Source organism: Betta splendens, chromosome 8, assembly GCF_900634795.4.
Source record: "Betta splendens chromosome 8, fBetSpl5.4, whole genome shotgun sequence".
Taxonomy (NCBI): Eukaryota; Metazoa; Chordata; class Actinopteri; order Anabantiformes; family Osphronemidae; genus Betta; species Betta splendens.
Genome location: NC_040888.2, coordinates 1365651 through 1386043, shown reverse-complemented (window position 1 = coordinate 1386043; position 20393 = coordinate 1365651). Strand labels below are relative to the sequence as shown.

Here is a 20393-nt window from a genome sequence, read left to right as displayed (position 1 = left end):
TCTGTCTGCCTGTCTGTCTTTCTCCCTGTCTGTCTGCCTGTCTGTCTCTCTCTCTCCCTGTCTGTTTGTCTGCCTGCCTGCCTGTCTGTCTGTCTCTCTCCCTGTCTGTCTGCCTGTCTGCCTGCCTGTCTGCCTGCCTGCCTGTCTGTCTCTCTCCCTGTCTGTTTGTCTGCCTGCCTGCCCTGTCTGCCTGTCTGTCTCATTATTGTCTTACCCTCGTTGCTTTCCCAGCACACTCAGCCTTTCACGCTCTGCCTAAGTGTTTTTCTGTCTCTCTCTCTCTCCCTGTCTGTCTGCCTGCCTGTCTGTCTGCCTGTCTGTCTTTCTCCCTGTCTGTCTGCCTGTCTGTCTCTCTCTCTCCCTGTCTGTTTGTCTGCCTGCCTGCATGTCTGTCTGTCTCTCTCCCTGTCTGTCTGCCTGTCTGTCTCCCTGTCTGCCTGCCTGTCTGCCTGCCTGCCTGTCTGTCTCTCTCCCTGCCTGCCTGTCTGTCTCATTATTGTCTTACCCTCGTTGCTTTCCCAGCACACTCAGCCTTTCACGCTCTGCCTAAGTGTTTTTCTGTCTCTCTCTCTCGCTGTCGGTTTCATCCCCTCTCTCTCCTTCTGCCCTGTTTTGACAGAGTTAAGAGCCTGTCTTTGACCAGCAACAGGCACTGAGACACCGGGGAAATAATAAGCACAGAACCTGACACCTGCCTTACATCTTTACATAATGATACGCGACACAGGCGCTTGCTTGGTGCTGGACGCACTCTAACACACTTGTACACAAATTGTCATGCTGTCATATCTGATAGTTTGTCACACATTTGCACAAAAGCATGACAGGTCCTCATTGTTGTGTTGTTGCCCTGCAGTGTGTAACAGCTGCAAACATGGAGCCTACAGATGCGAGTATCACTCATTTATCAGCTCAGTCATTTCTCACGTGAGGAAATGTACACAGACGCCAGTAATGAGCTGGTCTCTGGTTAATCGGCTGAGGATTGTGACCAGCGAGTACAGATTCCTCTGGGAAGCAAAGCTAATTATGCTCATACCATTACTCTGCTGGTTGTGCAGCGTTCACCATCTGCTTCTTCATCACTGGTGGTGAGTCCAGAGACGCTGGTTATTTCAGCCTCAGGCCAGGGTTTCATTTGACCTGGCTTGCTGCCCATGTACTTCAAATAATCCTAATGTTGTGCCTGTTATTCTCATGTGAAAATCACATTTCCATACTGTGTGTTAGGTCATGTGTAAAGATGTGGGCGCCTCGTTTGGTCAAGGTGGGAGACAATAAGACTATGATGTGAAAGTCAGTGGCTGATAGTGTTTTTTTCCAGGTGTCTCATAAAAGTAAAAAGTGTATATGTTGATTTGCATCATTGTAGGTGGGCGCCTGCAGCTCGTGGTCGTGCAGTCGTCCACACTATTCACACAAACACTGACAGACAGGCCGTCAGTGTGTGACACAGTGCCTTCTCCTCCCCAGCTGTCTCCATGTTGCTTTCCAATAGTGGACTGATGGAGCAGCTGCAGACAGTCCTCTCCTCCTCCTCCTCCTCCTCCTCTGCTCGGTCCCCCTCTCCATCAGCCTGTCCTCCTTCAGCCCTGCTGTGCTGCAGCCATCTACTGCTGTCCTCCCTCATTACCTTGCAGCGTGTTCACTCCACTCAGGTACACACTACAGCTCAGCTCGGCTCTTATCACAACTTCAGGATAGAACTTCGCAAAGTCAAGACAGTCAAGGGCAAGACTCAGAACATACAGTAAAACAGAACATAAAGATGTGGATGCAGAATACAGAGCGGCATGTGGGTTTGTCCTCTGTGTCGTATATCAGCAAGGCTGCACTTTAGTAGCTGCATAGACCACAGGTATAATTTATAGCTGCATGCAGTTAGATTTAACCCCTTGTTCCCTCTGTTTCCATTATCTCAGGCCTGTAAGAGCGTCAGCCTGAGTCTGGATACGACTATTCTGCGACTCCTCGTTCAGAAACGGAACACAGACGATCTGTTGCTGGGTAACAAACTCTGAACTTTACATAAGGTTCACTTTTGAAAGTCTGCTGAAGCAGATTGTGAGTAATGCATCTGTGTGTTTAGAACAATGTAACGTGTAACTTATGGAGAATGTTTTTCTTTTTCCAATTTAGCTTTGGTCCCTTTGTTACACTGTGTGAAGTATTGAATGAGCATGAACAGACTAATGAGTCCACTTCTCTTTACTAGCTCACATAAAGCACCTGTGTGTGTTTTATCTTTAAGCAAACGCCGGTTACGTATTTCACACACTTTCATTACATTAAGTGGCCCACTTCTCTCTGCACCACTTGGAGCCGTATCGTCCATGCTGCTCCTGTGTCTCTGCCCGTCAGCTGGATAAGTGGCCTGTCGGGCTCTCTGTGATGTATGGGCTACTTCCTCCTGCCCACCTATCTCTCCTCCTTCCTGGCTCTGTCCTTATTCAGCCTTCCGTCCGTCGTTCACTCTCTCGTTTTTTTAGCTCCCTTAGCTTCACATCCCACCTTTTTGTCCTTCCATCAATCTCTCCCTCTGGTTCTCGGTGCTTTGTCTCTTCTGCTGCCACTAATTGAGTCCTCCCTCCCTCCGCGAGCTCTAATCTCAGTGTACATGGCATAAGTGCAAATCAAGTGGCTGGCAGCACTCGGCTGGATCCCACTGTGCCTTAGCGCTTATTTTGGCTTGCTCTCCCGCTTTATTTCCATCACTGCTTTGGTCCCTCCGTCTTGCTGACCTTCCTTCACCCCTGTTTTTGCTGTTTCACACACTCTCCTCCTTTGGCACTGACACGTTTAAGTGCTTGTCTTTCTTCGCTGTCACGTATCAATTTATAAAACGTCCTAAGGTTCTTTCAGCTGCTATTCTGACTCTGGTCTGTGCTTCTAATCCCACTGCTACCTGCTTTTACCACATTTTCCCATTGCACTTCCCACTCTGCAACACTTACTCACTCACTTCTGTTCTGCTATTCCTTTGCCTCTTCTAGGATCTGGCTCATTTGTTTGCTCATGTTTAAGCAGATCATTTTCCTTCATTTCTCTCCGTTTACCAGGTATCCGTCTGCTCTGTTGTCTTTGCAGTCAGCTACCTGCGGTTGCTGCAGGTCTTACTTGACGCTGACTTTGCATCCACCGTGGTCTGTGTGAGCACTGGGCCCGGCTTGGTTGGGTCCAGACCCCTGGAGGTGGAAGATGGAGCTTTGTTCCCACTTGGCTGTCGAGGGGCCCAGTGCCTCTCAGTGGTTCTCAGTGGGCTTCTGTTACAGGTGCGTTGTAGTCAGTGACTTTCATTTGTGCTCAACAGTTTACCATGCTTTACTGCATGTAGGGAATGTACACAGATTGAAATCCTTCCCAGTGAGTCCAGGTTTTTACAGCTACAGTAGCTTGAGGGTGTTTCAGGCTTTGATGATGTGGATTCTGTCCGTTATTCAGCACAATGCATTTCAATTAAACTGCTCTAGAACTGTGTAAAACAGCTCAGGTTGTTTGATGACTGTTCTAAACGTGTGTGTGTGTGTGTGTGTGTGTGTGTGTGTGTGTGTGTGTGTGTGTGTGCTCACCCTTCCCTAGATTACGCTAATAAGCAATAAGTAAATAAATGAGATTTCAACCAATGGTTCAGAAAGCTCACTTGCTTTTCCTGCTGAACTGTCTTAAATTAAGTATGGGTTTTACATCCAGAGATACTCCAGGGACTGAAGAAGATTCAATGTCGTGTTTTCCACTTTCCTTGTATGTGGAAAAAAAAGAAAATAGTAAATGAACTCTGTGTTGGGCTGTTTTACCTACATTTCCTTGTAAAGCAGTGGTGGGAGATGCAGAGGAACCATAGTGTACATAATAAAATGCTGAGGGGAAAAGCGCAGCTATTTTCTAACACCTCTTTATTCTTGCTTCTATAAACCTGCAAATACCTGCTTATTCAGGAGCGGAGGACCTGCGTTAGGAACATTACAGGGCGGTGTTTATTCAGCAAAAGTAAAGGCAAAAAGGATTATATCAGATTTATCAGCATATGCATCTCCATGCTGTATACATAACCATGATCACGCGTCCCTGCTCCTGCTCTATATTGACATAATATAAAAGCGCTTCAGTCTGTATTTTTTGCAGTAACATATAAGATAAAGGAAATCTCTACAGCATGACATTGAACCTGCCTTTCAGAAACACGCCTGGAAAGAAAATGAGATTGCAATTGATTTAGCCGTTAGGATAATGGAGTGCAACACATAGCCGGAGCTACAGTGTCTCCGGTTACACATTACAGATGTGGCAGCGTTACGTTTACAGTAAATGGTTGAAGCGCTGCTTCTGGTAGTCAGCACAAAGGAACCGTCATGAGTAATCCTGTGGAATAAGAGGAACGATGTGCTCCTGCTCCCTGAAGATCTGGATTTTACTGCTTCAGCATCACGACACAGAGGCGCTACATAAATACCAGGCAGTAAAAAGCTTAATGGCACAACAAGTGTGTCGGCGGCTGCCTTCAGAGTTGCTGCTTAATGGCCTCGTGTGTAAAATCACACAATAGCAGGTTCCATTTGTCTGTGCAACTGAAGATGCTGTGGATGGGTGAATGGCAGCGCTCACAGGAGCCGCGGGCGCCTCTAGAGCGGATGCTGGCTTTCAGACCAACACAGAAACGAGTGACTGCAGGGTCAGCGACACGCGCATGTCCTTCGGCTCCTGTCACACTCTTCGTAGCCTGTTCTGAACCCACGGACCCACCTGTCATCGTTAAACTGTAGAAGTCGGTGATCATGGATTCGTGTCTTATCCTGAATGACAAGCACACATGTAAAAGAGAGCAGCTGCCACCCAGCTGCTCTCTGCTGCTCCAGGGCTCCTCCTGTCATGTTTTATTCACTAATTATCTATAATCACTATTATGTTCAGGGTAAAGCTATGGGATAATTAGGTATTAACACCTGTTGTTTGCCACTATTTCCTTCCTGTGTACTAGACGGTTGTAGGCTGAGCTTCAGCTCTATGGCTCAGTGCTGTGTAGTCTGGTGTTGAGCCCCCGCTTCCTCCTTCCCTGCTCTCGCCTCTGCTTTGCTTTCTCTTCCACTTGATGCTCGTGACCTGTACTCGTCCTCCTCACCTCACTCGCTGTCTCTTCTTGTTCTTTGCTCTTTTTTGAACCTGTCCTTTAATCTGTCTGTTCTCTTCCCCGACCCTCCTCCCTCTCACTCATCAGCTCTGCTCCGTTCTTCCTTCCCATCTCCTACTCTCTTTAGGATTAGGGTGTAACTGTTCGCTGCTGTCTTTACATCCGCCTGGCCTGCTTCAGTGTTTTTGGACACTACATGGTGCTCGCTGCCAGAACCACCACTGAGGGAGAGACATACATTATTAAAACCTTTCAGCCGTGCTCTCCAGTGTTTCCTTGTCCTTCCTTTTGTTCCTGGCAGCGTCTCAGTCCGTTGCTGTGTGTGTGTGTGTGTGTGTGTGTGTGTGTGTGTGTGTGTGTGTGTGTGTGTGTGTGTGTGTGTGTGTGTGTGTGTGTGTGCGCGTTGTGCTCGTCTGTTCATCTGTTGCTGGGTTTATGTCCTCATCTGACAAGCAGGCACATGTCACGCTAGTGTCAGTCCAATGATGTGCAAAGTGCAGAGATGTGACATTTGAGAGTTGGAATCTTAAATAAGGGATCTTCTCCTGTTTCAGTGGAGCATGTGTCTTTCTCCTCAGAAGCATGAGCTGTTGCTGAGAGCCTCAGTCAATTGTCTACGCTCCCTCTTGGCCTTCCTTCAGCGGAAGAGTCCCAGTACAGGTACCAGACAGCGTGGTAATGAGTGAGAGCAAGAGGTGTGTGTTTCTGTGTGTGTGTGTGTGTGTGTGTGTGCATGTGTTTGTGTTCATGTGTGTGCGTGCGTGTGTGTGCGCGTGCGCGCGTGTGTGTGTTTGTGTGTGTGTGCATGTGTTTGTGTTCATGTGTGTGTGTGCGTGTGTGAGGTCCCATCAGCCTGTCTGTTACTGAGCCACACACCCTGTGTCTTTATGTTGTGGTCTTTGTTGTGCTTTCAGTCATTTAGTAATTGCACCGGCGGGAATGAAGGAAAACCAAACGCAGCCTCTGGTTCAGCTCCGTTTTTATCCACTGTTTGTGTCTGTGTAGAGAAGCACGTGGTGCGTCAGCCGTGGACTCGATTCCTCGTGTGCTGCCTTCTGAGCTCAGGAGAGAGCTGCCTTCTGCACCCAGTCTTTTTGAGACTCGTCACACTCGTAAGAGCAGCACAAATCAGCCCTATCAGAGAGGAACCATGTTCCTGACTTGACTTGACGTCTCTGTGTCCTCTGCAGCTCCTGCAGCACGGCAGCACCGCGGTGTTGTGCGAGCCCGACTTGGTTCAGGTGATGGAGGCAGCGGAGCGGAGGGGGGTGAAGCAGCTCAGCCAGGAGGCGGCGCAGGCCCTCAGGCTGCTCCTCACAGAGGTGGGACCGACTGTGCACGGCTGTGAGCTCACACACACGCAGATAAGACATCCAGCAATGCATCCAGAGAGCTCGGTACCATTTGGGTCCACGCAGTGTTTATGGTACTTTGAAGTTTCTATTAATGTGTGTGGAACAGCAACAAAGAGACAGTTGGGGAATGTGCTCTGGGAAACACCAGAGCTGTTTATGCAAATGAAATGCCAGCGTTTTACACACCGACAATATCACAGCAGCTCTAAATGCCTCTGCTTGGAACCTGTGACGGGCCACACGAGGCGTCACACTGGGTCAGCAGGTAGACGCCAGAATCCCCTGAGTCAATGTGTTGCATCCATGCCTCCGTCAGTTACTTAAGCCAGTGGAAAAGCACCAATGAGTGCGTTTCCACAGTCAGCTGAAGTGTCTCAGGCCAGATTGTACAGGAATAAAGCCCCTGCCGCTTTATCTCACGGTTGTGAATCTGCTGAAGTCTCAGCTCTCAGTAGACATTTTGTTGCTGCCGGCTGTTTGTTTAAAGACGACTGCACACAGTGTCCTCCTGCAAATACAGATTATGTGGATCCAGTCTCTGGACTCCATTCAGCCTTTCACTGGTGACGCTGGACGCAAACCCAACCAGCCACGATGCTCAAATCCTGTTGACTGATCTTATTTTCTACTTTTCTGTGCTGGCTGTGCATTTTAATTTCTGAAATAAAATCCTCTGTGATGCTGGACAGAGGGAAACCACAGGCCCTGTCAAATTAGATTTTTCAGATTAGAGGAACACCAGCATGTGTGAGTGACACTTGGGCAAGTAAGATTCATTTTAGAAGCAGGAAAAGACCTGAGGCAGTGCTGTTTACTCACTGTACTGCCTCTGGAATATTGTCATGAGGATAATAGAAATGTAGGACACCGAGCTGAAGGTCTGCTGTTGTGATCACAGCACTGATTCGGCGCAGGCCTTTCGCATTAGTCTGCTTCTGCAGATCGCCCAGAGGGAGCGTGTGGTGTAGAAGGGCTTCAAAGCCCGTTTCCCCAGCGAAGGAGTGGAACGTGATGAACAGCGTTCTCGGTTTCTCTGGAAAGCTTTGCAGCGATTGCATGAAGCCCGTCTGGTTCTGCTCCGCCACACTGTAAAACACAGAAGAATTAGCGGCGCATCAGATTGCTTTGCTTGAGCTTGGCAGCGCGCAGGACCAGAACATTTGGTATTCTGGAAGGAGCCCGGAGTCAGCGGTGACAGGATGACGGCGCTGCGGCTCCCGGTGCTGGGGAGTTGTCAGCTGTGTGGAGTGTGCGGGAGAGGTGGGGTTCAGTGTGACAGACACTCTTCTCTCTCTCATGTCGTCCCGTCAGCTGCAGGCTGGCAGCCGCTCAGCCGCACACGCCCGCTCATACTTCCTTTGGACTGAAGTGAAATCTCACCAGAAGTTCCCGGTTGTGTGTCTGAGTCAGTGATCTAGTATCGTGTCACCATCTCGCTTCCTCTCTGACTTGTGCCATAGCCTCCGTCTGAGTGGGTGCATGCGCTGGCTGCTCCTGCCTGCCTCTCTTCATATTTCCTGTGAGGGTGAGGCTGCGGCAGCTCGGACTGAATGCTTAGTTAGCCTGTCAGGTCAGACTCGGCCTCGGGGGACGGGCTCTTTCATCATTTTTAAACTTCTAATAACTTTCCTCAGACGGGAGGGAGTCTGTCACCCAGGATTCTTCTTTCCCCTTTCTTCTTGCATACAAAGCAGCCGTTCACTCACTCTCTTCCTTTTTTATCTCTTTTCTCTCTTGTTTCTCACCTTAGCTCTTCATTCCGCTCCGTATTTATTTTTCCTTGTTGGAGTCTGTTTTTATTATTCTGCTCTTGTCTTAAAATACCATCCTTTAGAGTCGTTCCATGGCAACTGTTGCCAAATGAAATTCAGCTCCGACTTTGAGTGAGTCTCAGATTTATTAAAATCTTTCATAGTTTTGATCCTATCACTGTCATAGGAACAATTACTATGGGCCAGTGGAGACACTGTGGAAATCCAGCAGAGCCTTTAACTGATCTTCACATCACTGAGGTAGTGAAGACACATTATCCATTCTGTCTGAACCACCACTTCTAATCTCTACCTGTTCCAATTCTCACTAGTCCCAGTAACGAGCTCCAAGGCATCCTTCTTCCCTGCTGCCTTCAGCCTGGTTGAAATGACGATGGCGCGTGGTTGATCCTCGTGATTCCGCTAGTCTCTAGTCTCACAGACTGCAGGCCTCGGACAGTGGCTGGACTTAATGGTCAGGTCCCTGTGCTTTTGCTCCCTTACCTTCATCTGACCTCTGACCTGCGCCTGCTCTCTGACCTGTATGGGAGCGAATCAGTAGCAGCTGCTTGTTGGTACAGTGCTTGGCAGTAACTATGAAACCGCTTTGACAGTAATCCTCCTCCCTGTGGTGATGGCTCAGCTGCTGGAGATGCTCTGCAACCTTTTAACTTCTGAAAAGTTTTGTTGATTCTGAATATTTTCCACAACATTCTGCTCACAGCCAGAGTCTGCTGTTCTGCATCGCCTGAAGAATACAGTAGCATCTACAGTACAGAACTGTTTTATCCCTCACAGCCTTTGTACATGTTATTCCTGCTGCTGCATCTAAGGCAGCTGAAGTAAAGGATTTGTTTTTGTAGGAGAGACTGCTGACTTGCTCCCTTATTTATCCGTCTTCTAACCCTGTGTGTGTTTGTGTCAGTCAGCTTGACCATTTTAGGCTTTTGTTTTCTGGTTGAGGTTAAAATGCTCTGTCAATAACTAAGCCATCAACAAATAAAAAGGATGTTTCAGTTTTTTCAGCATTTGATTTAATAACTTTAGTTGCTGGTCCATATCCAGGACAACTGGTTAATCCTGGTGCTGCCTCATCCTTTGTTCATTTAGATCCAGAGCGGTGTCCTGCAGCCGCCACCCACAGACGAGCACCAGCAGCGAGTGAGACACATCATGGAGTCCCTGGAGCCGCAGACGCCGATGGAGAGCTGCAGCGTCAGTCCACCCGGCAACGTTCTGTATCCTTTAGCAGAAGTGATACGCCTGCATGCTCACCTCTACACGGACTGTTGTGCTGTGTTTTATGCAGGCACATACTTTACACTCTGACCTACATCTGAGCTGCAGCAAACCCTCGACAAAAACCACAAGCGTGCATCTGTCTTAAGTGCTCAAGCACACACGCCTCTCAGCACCCATGACACATGTCAAGCGTGAACAGCACCTTTATTGATTCTCTACTACAGTTCATTTAATGTCTGTGTTGTGCTTTTCACTTCAACTCTGAGAGTGTGTTGTACAACACAAATGGTTGCAGCAGTTCAGTCAGTGCTTAAAGGCCAGGGTTCAGTTATTACGCCTTAGAACAGCCAACGGGAGGATGACAAAACAGCCTGAAGATAATGTGGCTCAACCTCCCAGAGTCAGTGAGCAGGAATGACAATCACACAATCTACATGTTCAGGTTTAACATATCCTCTCTCTTATTTACACACAACTAGTTTCTCAACTTAATTTTTGCTCCTTCACTGAGTCTTCAGTCGTGTTGGGGATGTTTCCATCTGTGTGTCAGACTTTACACTCAAACAGTCATTTTCCAACTAACACTTACAAAATGTTTGTGTCCTCCTTTTGCCAATATTTGTTAGTTCACCTGTTGTTACGTTTTTTAAATGCGCTGTCTGTATTTGTTCGTTCAAAGTAGTTTGTCTGCAGGCAGTGGTTTAAGAAAAAAACGTTTGACTGTGATCATTAGTCATTAAATACAGCACTGGAAAAAATCTGATTTAAATGACACCTATTTCTTCTGTGTGCTATGACATTTGTTCAATTTCATTTCCTGGAGGACAGAGCCCATTACAAAGGAGCCTCAATTGAACATTTGTGTTTATAAAAAAAATACTTCTCAAACTTTGCTCAAAAAAAGAAACGTTGTAAAAAAAATTTGTATCTTTTATTGTAAAATTCTAAATTATGTTAAACGTCGAAGTGAATTTTAAACAACTTCAACTAAAACGTCGTCTTTGTACCACACGGGGAACGAGGGAACGGAGCGCTCCGGCGGTGTCCCTCCCTATGTCGTCCGTGCGGAAACCACATCCTCCTCCGTGTTCGGCGCCCGCTCGCTGTCATTCGTCGAGGCAGCCGGTGCGTCGTGGCGCTGGCGGAGTGGAGCAGCGAGAGCCGCATGTAAATGAACACCTCCACCTCCGTGCGGCTGTCACCTGCGGTCAGAGAGGGCGACGTGGACCGCTCAGCGCCGAGCGTCGGCGCGGAAACCTTTGGCGGGTGTTGTGGAAATGAAGAGCGATTGAAGTGGACCAGTTCGGAGCCGCCGCCGTCCGTCCGTCCGTCCGTCGCTACCACACGGTGAGTGATCCGCGCTGAGTTCGGCTGTGGCGTCCGGCGTCTATCGGTCGGATCAGCTGATGAGCCGGAGCCGCGCAGCTGCAACAAACTGAGCGAATACGCGGAGCGGCAGCTTCATGTTCTCGGTTCGTTTCCAGAAGCGCAGAGCTGCTCAAAGCTTGTATTAATAATAGTAGAGAGGTCTCTGTGGAGTTAATGCTCCGAATTTAGAGCTCCGGGACAATTATACCTTTAAAATGAGGAACTTCTGGCTGCTCGGAGGCGGTCGGGTTGGGGGACGTGCTGTCAATTAAGCAGGCTGTAATTGATGGTTCACGTGACAGCCGAGCCACCGTTACCGGCAGCATTACGCATGTCCGCGCTGCATGAACGACGGCAGCGAGGAGAGACGCGCAGATGGAAGCAGAGCACGTGGGACGTGTGAGTCCGGAACCTCCAAGCGCCCCGGCAGCCTGCGGGAGCCTGCGGGGACCCTGCGGGACCCTGCGGGGACCCTGCGGGAGCCTGCGGGACCCTGCGGGACCCTGCGGGAGCCTGCGGGACCCTGCGGGAGCCTGCGGGACCCTGCGGGGACCCTGCGGGAGCCTGCGGGACCCTGCGGGAGCCTGCGGGACCCTGCGGGGACCCTGCGGGGACCCTGCGGGACCCTGCGGGAGCCTGCGGGAGCCGGCTCCGCCGCTCCGCGTCCAGCTGGACCTGTCTCAGGCCACCGTGCGCGTGCTCGTCGCCAGGAGTTGCGCTGCCCTCCGGGTTGGTGGTGCCGCTTGACATCAGTGTCACAGCGATGCTTGGACGGTTCCACTTGAGCTTTATGCTCATTCCCTGAGCTGATTTCTCGCCTTGCTGTGTTACATAAATTGCTACCCATCGTTACATTATAGAATATTCATGCATTTGTTTGCAGAGCAGAGAGAGAATCGCTGAGTGGATCCATCTTTAACGTCTGTGGGTAAAACGTGGCGACGCTGGATCCGGGATCTCCCACACAGGAAATCAAACTCTGGCCTCGGTGCCACAGGAGGAAGGAAAGCTCCTCCACACAAGTGATTTACGTGGGTTTATACGGAGACACTGCTGACGGATACGATCCAGACCTTCCCACCTGTGTGTGTGTGTGTGTGTGTGTGTGTGTGTGTGTGTGTGTGTGTGTGTGGGAGAGAGTGAGAGCGCACGTGTGGGAGAGTGCGTGCGTGTGTGTGTGTGTGTGTGGGAGGGGGGGGGAGAGTGTTCTTGTGTGTGTGTGTGTGTGTGGGAGAGTGAGAGCGCATGTGTGGGAGAGTGTGTTTGTGTGTGCAGGAGTGCGTGCATGTGCGTGCGTGCGTGTGTGCGTGTGTGTGTGTGTGTGTGTGGTATCTGCTGTCACCCTGATGCAGTCCTGTTGGGAGGAAGTCGCCAGGTGACGCTGCAGTCGAAGGTCAGAACCGGAGCGTGCGCCTCACGGATCTGATCTCAGATCTGGAGCGCTGTCCTCTGCTCTGACTGTGGCTCGTTAAGGCGTCGTCCTGTGTAATTGTGTAATTGCGGTGGCTGCTTAGAGCTAATGGATGCGTTCGACCCGTTGGTGCCCGTGCTGCGTTGCAGATGACTGGTTCCGCCTTCGTGCCCGTCGTCAGCACTCTGCCCTGCTGCATTAAGGCGCTAACGGCGGCTGCGCCCCTATTGCTCGCACACACGTCTGCCTGGAAGCACAGGAGCATCAAACGTCCCTCTGCACAGCCGTTACGCAGAAATATTGAGGCTTTTGACCAGCACTTAAGGCTATTTAGTGCAGCGTTCCTCAGGAAGCTGGGAAGCTGCCCAAACACTGTTCCCACAATGCACAAAGTGGCCTTAATCGAACATTGTCCTCACTCAGCGGCTCCAGCAACACTTGTTTCTGCTGAGCCTGGAGGAATAAAAGTTGCCTCATGGTTTTATTCTTAAATAAGCGGCCACAGGATCCCCCACTTAACCACAGACAAACAGGGTTAGTCAGCGTTCCTGCTCCGTGGCACATTGGCAGGTGCAGAATAATCTATTGTAATCGCCTCCAGGATCACAGTCTGTTGTCGCGCGGCTGAGAAAGTGTTGTAAAACAGGAGGCGGTTTGAGTGCGAAGTGATGCACTCAGGAGGACGGGGTTATTGGAGCATATGCTTTTCCCCTCACATTTAAGTGGGATCCTTGAGGGGCCGGGCTCCTTTTAAATTAGCATTCACCCTGGGACGTCCGTCACATTTAGGAATCAGCAGCTGCGTCTGTGCAGATGATTCCTGGAGTCGCGGCTGATGGTTTCCCTCCTGCGCCGCCGCGCGCCCTGCCTCCGCCTCACTATCGGTGCATCTTTCACTTTTATGGCTGAGCCTCAGCAAAGGTAGATAAAATATTCACCAGGAAAGCTGTTGTTTCCCGCAGGGTCTGAGTTCTCCTCCTCTCCTCATCCTCAGCACCCTCTGCTCACTCCTCCATGTCTCATCCTCCTCCTGCTTCTCGCTCTGACTCTGACATGCCTCACACCCCCCCTGAGCCTCCCTCCCCTCCGCATCCCTCACAGTATCAGTGATGGAGCCCTCCTTAAATTATGGATGGAATTATTTCAATTGTGTCTTGTAGCTTTTCATCAATGTCGTGTTTTTCCTCTTTTGCTTCCCTCTGTTTTTTGTGTTCTTTAAAAAGTGGCTTTTATCAAATTTTCATTTGATGAGACACTATTTTTAGCTGTTGCGTCTATTTTCTCGCTTTCATTTTTCCCTTTCAAATGTAAAAAAGCCTCAGAGGAAAAGGAAGCAGCTGAATGGCGTGTTGAGGACCACGGCTCACAGTCTGATGGAGAGACTGTAGAAATCCCTCTGGGAGTTCTAGTTACTATTTATTTTTACCATGAACTTCCATATTGTCCACTCGACCCAGTATGTTGGTCCAGTTCACATATTTCATGCTCTTTACAGGAGAGGCTTCCTAGGAGCTGTTTCACCCAAGGCTGTTTTCAAATGAAAGTGAATCAGTCAGAGATTCGTGTTTGGAAGAAAATCCTCCCCTCTGTTCCTCTGATTCATTTGGACTCACTCTTCTCCAGTGTGTTGATGTCTAACCTTGTGGTTCGTGTGGTTTGTGTCCAGCAGAGCGCCTCGTTGCTGCCCCCTGCTGACCATGTGGAGCGCCTGCGTCGTCCTGGCCCTCGCCTCCGCCGCCCTCGGCTCAGCGCAGAGCGAGAGCCACAGGCCGAGGCACGACTCCAACCTGGAGATCTGTATCCAAAGTGTGTGTGTGTGTGTGTGTGTGTGTGTGTGTGTGTGTGTGTGTGTGTGTGTGTGTGTGTGTGTGTGTCTGTCTGTGTCCATGTGTCTACGTGTGTGTGTGTGTGTGTGTGTGTGTGTGTGTGTGGCGTCTCCCATGTGAAACAGCGTGTGTGGTCCTGACCTCCTTGTTCTCAGACAAGCGCCTGTTTGAGACCAAGAGGAAAGATCAGCTGAACGCGCTGAAGAACCTGGTGGAGCTGAACGACATCAACCAGCAGTACAAGATCATAGACATCATGCTCAAAGGCCTCTTCAAGGTGGGTGCGCAACAGGCAAAGAGCTCAGCTCCTCCTGTGAGCAGGACGAAGGTTTGTCGATGGTCAAAGGCCTCAAATCTTTCCAGTGCATTCATTAGAATCCTAAATCAGACTCGCTTGTCCAAGGCTGCAGGCTCCGCTCCGCTTTGCTAGGACTCGGATCTGCGTCTCAAGGACAACACGCACAGTCGATGCCCAGTGGCAGAAACGCATTGTCAGCACTTTGTGTGTGTGAGCAGGAGATAGCGAGCAGCGCTTGTGCTCTGTCTCCTTCATACGTCCCCATAGACAGAGTCCAATCTCACTTATCTGCTTTCATCACAGCCTAAGGTTTGAAATAGTAACAGCTTTATTATTCAAATCTGGAAAACTGCTCATATTTACTCTGAATAAAAATTGAATAGGATATAATGAGCTTTTACTTCAGGGCAGCTCTGTGTCCAACAGGAGCTGTAGACTTGTTTTAATGTATGTCACACATCTGGGAGGAGCAGCCTGGACCGGCTCTGCACCTCTCTGTGATGCTGATGCTGAGCCGACTGCTGCTCACTGCCTCTGTCCAGGTGCTGGAGGACTCCAGACAGATCCTGGTTGCCGCCAACATGCAGCCTGATGACCCGTTCCCCATGGACGATAAGATCAAAGAAGGTGTGGCTCCCGTTGACAGGAGGCTTAACATCTGTGTGAATGTTGCAGATGATGTAATGAGGCTTTTCTGTCCTCAGCTTATTCCCACGTGGTGGAGAACACGGCGTTCTTCGGCGACGTGGCCTTGCGGTTCCCACGTATCGTCCACCACTATTACGACCGGAATGCCGACTGGGGAGGTCTGCTGCGCTGGGGCCTGAACTTCTGTAACCAGACGGGGGTTTTCACCGGAGGAGCTCACCAACACGTCCTCACGCTAGTAAGCCAGTAAAGCGCTGCTACCAATGAAACCCAGCATGTGCGTCCAGACCTCCAGCCTCAGCTGCTTCGGTTTGATGATAGTAAAAACCCAGGAGGGCCTCCTTGGCTTCGCCTGCAGCTGCTTTTAGCTGTGGACTAAGTGATTGTGTCTCGGCTGAGCAGCTAACGATGACGTGTCTCTTCTTTACTCCCTCGTCTTAGATGTCACAGGAGCTGGGAATCACAGAGAAATCTCCAGACTTCACGAATCCCTACCGCACAGAGAGAGATGATGTGAGTAACGTCACGCATGGATTTGTGTGTAGTAACGTTCTAACTCCTCGCTTAGTGACTCCCAGCACACGGAGCAGTAGATTTGTAGTTCAGTCTCTTCGTGTGCTTCAGGTGCTTCACACTGCAGAGGCTTTTCAGAAGATCCTGAGGGAGGAGGAGAAGAGGCGGAGGAAAGAGGAGAAGAGGAAAGAGATCAGGAAAGGCCCTCGCATCTCCCGCTCCCGCACCGAGCTATAGCGCTGCACCGAGCAGCAGGGACGTGCTACGAGCAGACGCGCTCCGCAGGCGGTGGCCTGACTCCACTCTGACAGCTGCCGTCACGTGTACAAAAGCCAGGTGCTGCAAAGGAGACGCCTCAGTGGGAGGAGGTGGAGGCCTCCCACCATCAGTGAAAGGCCTAATGTTGTAAAAGACGCCTCCGGACCAGGTTCACAAGGAAAACTCATTTTTGATAACTTGAGGATTATAAGACTACTTTGGAATATAAATAATTTTAGTATAATAAATTTGCTTCAGAACTTTGCTAAACCCTTGTGTATTGTCTGGTCTAGATTTGATGTGTCTAACGCCCAAATGCTTTAAATGTGTGTTTGCCAAATATAAATTGAACCTCACCTCATTTAGTTTGTGGTTAGATGAGTCATATATAAATGACTACACATTTATTTGATTTCCATCCATAAAGTGAGTTTTTTTTGGTTGCTTAACTTTGCAAACGTTTTTTTCTTTTCACCATCATCAGGTTCAGAAGTGTTTCCTCTTCACTCTTCTTTGTTTATGGTTGCTTATTCTCTGGAGCTTCCATTTATTTATCCTTTAAAAAATCCTAATTTGTAAAACCGTACGAGTCACTGTCAGTGTGTTGCAGCTCTGTTGCCATTTCTTTATTAATTATTTGTTTGTTTTTTTTTAGTTATTGCTGGAAATTTAATAACTCAAATTAATGGAACTGATGTAATTTTGAATAGTGTCACGACTGTTAGCCTTTAAATCTATATGTATATTCAGAGAATTATCATTGCTGCAGAATGAACAAGCCATTTGTTATCACGTTTAATGAAATAAAGTGACTGACATGTATCACACGGGTAGTACTGTTGCCGGCCACCAGGGGGCGCGCTGAGCGCTGCACACACGGGTAGTACTGTTACCGGCCACCAGGGGGCGGGGCCGTAAGGGGACTTTGTGCCAAAGTCCAATGTTTTGGTTTAGGTTTCAGACTTTGAGCTCAGATCAGCTGGAGCTCCAGTCACAGGCTGCAGATGATGACTGAAGTTTGAAGGCAGAGACGCGACGCCCCGGATTAACAGTGACATGTCTCATACCGCGGGTTCAGGTAGTTGCTTGTTTAGTATTTGCTGTTGCCGTTATAAGTTAGCTGTTTGCTGAAGCTAGTTAGCTAAAGGTGAATTAACTTATTAGCAGCCAGTGCTTAGATTATAAATGTTAGCTCCGTGGCATTAAACCCACCTCTTCTTCTGACGCTAAAGTCGCTGGTGTTCGAGGATGAGTGACGTCTGACTGCGCCGTTTAGAGCGTTGACTTGTGCATGTTTTGCACGGACGCAGACGGTGCGATGAAACTCGGAACCTAAATTAAACTACAAATAGAAATGTCCTCAAAAAGACATTTAGTGTTTTCAAGAACCTCAATAAAAGTCAATCATAATAATAAACGACGTGACGACATTATGTCTCGATTATCGTTTCGTGGTTGTACATAATTGGTTTAACTTGACGCTTTTTATTAGAGCAGATGTAGTTTTTAGTGCCTGTTTGTTTTTGTGTCTGGGACATTCTGCAGACACCTGACGACTTGGTTCTGGTACTTTGTACAGTTCACCTATTCAGTAATGGACTCGTGCTCTGTTCACTTGTGTATCGCTGCCTATTCAGTTGTGATGTTTTCTTTCATTGCTGAACCTTCCTGATAAACACTGATGAAGAGAGAGAGACAGTAGAAAAGGAAAGAAAAGCTTCAGTCACTGTATTGGAAGATAACAGCTATTCCTGTAAGTTCTTATCACAGTAGTAGTGAAACCATGAGGAAGAAGAAGTAACAGTGGAGCTGAGAGGCTGAAATGTAAACAGAAACATATGAGTAGATGGAAAACACTGAAAAGAAAATAAACATTATGACAAATAAAATCCTTTGTGTTGGTGTGTTGCTCAAATAGTGTGAAGCAACTTTCACATATTTGTGCCAAAGGGCCCATTGTGTCATATTCTACTGTCTATGACACTTTGACACTGTTTTTTTCCCTTAGGAGAGAAAGAAGAGACAGAAGAGGCAGCTGATGTGAAGGGTGAGGAAGATGATGACGATGCTGAAACTGAACAGAGTGAAGACCTCAGGATGGTCCTCGTTGGAAGGACCGGCGGTGGGAAGAGCGCGTGTGGAAACACCATCTTAGGCCGGAGGCGGTTCCTGTCTCAGAGCAGCGCCAGCTCTGTCACACACGTTTGTGCGCTCGGCAGCGCTGAGCTCGAGGAGGACGAGGCTCCTGAGGACGGCCGTGCTGCCACACAGCGGTGGAAGCAGAGAGTCGCTGTGGTGGACATGCCGGGTTTTGGTGACACTCGCCTCACGGCGGAGCAGGTTCACACAGAGGTCGCCAGATGTGTGTCTCTCACTGCCCCTGGACCACACGCTTTCCTCCTGGTGGTGCCACTGGGACGATACACTTACACTGAGAGCCAGGCGGTCTGTGAGTTCATCAAGGTATTTGGGGAAGGTGCCCTCCGTTACCACACGGTGGTTCTGTTTACCAGAGGTGATGACCTGGAGGGCCGAGGGATGGAGGAGTACCTGGGGCAGATGGCCCCTGCTGGGCTCCAGGCTCTGATTGACATGTGTGGGGGCAGGTACCATGTCTTCAACAACAAGGACCCCAGCAACTCAGCGCAAGTTAGGGAGCTGTTGCTGAAGGTGGGAAGGATGGTGGAGCAGACTGGCAGAGAGTTTTACACCAGTGGTGTCTACCTAGAGGCAGAAGCTGCCATCAGAGAGGAGCAGAACAGGATGCTGAGGGAGCGCGAGGAAGCAGAGGGCGAAGACCAGGGAGAAAGCAACGGTGAGGACAATCAGGCTAAAGAGTCAAAGCTGGGGAAATGTGACTTAGAGGCCGACGTCGCAGACGGCAGCGAGGAGAGGCTGGAGGACAATGATTTGTGGGTGGAGAGCTTCTCCGCTGAGAGCAGACACAGCGCCTTCAGTCTCCTGGGGGACAGAGTTAAAAGGTGCAGGGACCGTTTCAGAGGCAGGCGTAATGGAAGCAGCAGGCGACAGTCGCTCCGTCTGTCTTTGAGGAGGGAGGCCGCGCTTTCTGCCAAGGTGCTGGACAGGGTCCGGGTCCTGGTGGCTGCTGGAGCCACGGGCTTGGCGGTCGGGGCTGTGTTCGGCGCCGCTGCTCCGTTGGCAGCGGCAGCGGGGGCCTCTCTCGTGGGGACCTCGCTTGGTTTTGCTGCGGGTCAGTTCGCCGGCGTGTCTGTGGCTGGAGGCGCGGGTGTGGGCAAAGCCGTAGGGGCCATAGTGGCGGCAGCGTCAGGCAAAAGTGCAGTGGCGCTGGGGGCAGCAGCAGGGGGGGTTCTGGGCGGTTCTGTGGGAACGGTGGCTGGTACTGAGGCTGCAAGTCCTGCAGAGGGCGCTCTGGAGGCCCTTGGACAGGTCAGCATTATAGGGGCCTCTGCTGTGGGGCTGGCAGCAGGTGTGGGGGGGGCTGTGGGAGTTGGGGCCGCTTTAGGGGCAGCTCTGGAGGGAGCCGCTCTCAGCACTGCAGCCCTCAGTGGGCCCGAAGGTGCAGCCGTGGGCGCCGCCGTTGGTGCCGCCACGGCTGCGGGACAGCGGGCGGCGGCCGTGGCTGCAGCTCCAGGGGCCCCGCAGGCGGCTGCAGCAGGCGCAGCAGCAGGCGCAGCAGCAGGCGCAGCAGCAGGCGCCGTGTGTGGCGCCGGCTCCAGTGTGGCGTCAGCAGGCACCGCTGCCTCAGACCCGTGGGGCACGGTTGCAGCAACGACGCGCATCCTGTCGGCTGTGGCCGAGATCGGCAGGGCTGCAGCCGGCATCGCCGTGGCCGGCGGGTTGGTGGTGAAGGTGGTGAAGGAGAAGGTCCGACGTGGCACCGGAGCAGCAGAGTCCACTTACTCTGAGACCAAGTCCTACGAGATTCAGTGGAACAAATAAACACACTGACCACACAGCGTCTCAGTTACTGCATGGAGATGTCACGGCCTCAGACGTGAACAGCCCTCAAGTTAAAGCAGTACAATAAAAAATGTATAAGCAAAAAAAAAAACATATTTTAGATCAAAGAAATCAAATGGTCATTGAAACATGAAATCATCTTCAAAGATATGAGGTAAACTGTCATTAAACAGTTTAAAAAGTTGTGATTTAACATCTGCTGCTTCGTTTGCAACTTGATAAAACACATCAAAAATGTTTTATAAAAGAAAAGGGAAAAGTAATGAGAATAATTGTTTATGCTAATTTTAAAAATGCACATGCTTTTTCACAATTATCTGTTTTCATATTAAAGAATCACCGAACAAAGCTTTTTACCCTGTTTTCCATAATGTAATAAAGCAAAAATGGTTTTGCTGTTGTCATAAAAACCTTAACTGATTTGAAATTACCAATAAAGACATTATTCTTCCATTACTCTACAAGTGAATGAGGTGGTTTGTTGCTTTTATTTCAATTCTAATGAATAATAATAACGTCGACAACGGGAAGCTTCCCTCGAGCAGCAAACGCGTCCTCGCGCCGCCTCCTTGTTGATGAGCTTCTTCTCGTGAACGCAGGGGGCGCGGTTTATTCAAATGACACCAAAGCTTCTGATGGCTGACGTACTATCAGAC

At 49.8% G+C, this 20393-nt stretch overlaps 3 protein-coding genes across 18 annotated transcripts in view; all 3 read left to right on the top strand.

Annotated features, from left to right (window-relative positions):
* LOC114860132 (meiosis inhibitor protein 1) overlaps nucleotides 1–10116 on the top strand; it is a 35166-nt gene extending 25050 nt beyond the window's left edge. For 9 of the 11 annotated variants that reach the window (XM_055510768.1, XM_055510764.1, XM_055510767.1 and 6 more), the window contains 7 exons: nucleotides 1474–1658; nucleotides 1923–2007; nucleotides 3088–3272; nucleotides 5704–5785; nucleotides 6131–6237; nucleotides 6316–6447; nucleotides 9342–10116. In XM_055510768.1, coding sequence (XP_055366743.1) covers nucleotides 1474–1658; nucleotides 1923–2007; nucleotides 3088–3272; nucleotides 5704–5785; nucleotides 6131–6237; nucleotides 6316–6447; nucleotides 9342–9560 — 995 coding nt within the window. In that variant the 3' untranslated portion in view covers nucleotides 9561–10116. The remainder of the gene's footprint in view (nucleotides 1–1473; nucleotides 1659–1922; nucleotides 2008–3087; nucleotides 3273–5703; nucleotides 5786–6130; nucleotides 6238–6315; nucleotides 6448–9341) is intronic. The other 2 variants (XM_055510772.1, XM_055510765.1) reach the window with 1 other exon arrangement.
* Nucleotides 10117–10477: 361 nt separating this feature from the next.
* Nucleotides 10478–16617, top strand: LOC114860274 (coiled-coil domain-containing protein 134-like). 6 transcript variants are annotated; one of them, XM_029158749.3, is made up of 7 exons: nucleotides 10478–10820; nucleotides 13919–14049; nucleotides 14234–14355; nucleotides 14919–15003; nucleotides 15081–15262; nucleotides 15466–15537; nucleotides 15649–16617. In XM_029158749.3, the coding sequence occupies exons 1-7, from the start codon at nucleotides 10645–10647 to the stop codon at nucleotides 15772–15774; spliced, it is 894 nt and encodes a 297-aa protein (XP_029014582.1). In that variant the 5' UTR covers nucleotides 10478–10644; the 3' UTR covers nucleotides 15775–16617. The 6 variants fall into 6 exon arrangements, with proteins under 6 accessions (XP_029014582.1, XP_029014583.1, XP_029014587.1 ...); XM_029158750.3 differs by having other exon boundaries at nucleotides 10479–10820; nucleotides 13922–14049; XM_029158754.2 differs by lacking the exon at nucleotides 10478–10820 and adding an exon at nucleotides 11496–11872 and having other exon boundaries at nucleotides 13922–14049.
* An 88-nt stretch (nucleotides 16618–16705) lies between these two features.
* On the top strand, nucleotides 16706–20193 carry LOC114860182 (uncharacterized). Its single transcript, XM_029158582.3, has 2 exons — nucleotides 16706–16873; nucleotides 17804–20193. Exons 1-2 carry the CDS (start codon nucleotides 16852–16854, stop codon nucleotides 19714–19716), a joined length of 1935 nt encoding a protein of 644 aa, XP_029014415.1. The 5' UTR covers nucleotides 16706–16851; the 3' UTR covers nucleotides 19717–20193.
* The last annotated feature ends 200 nt before the right edge of the window (nucleotides 20194–20393 follow it).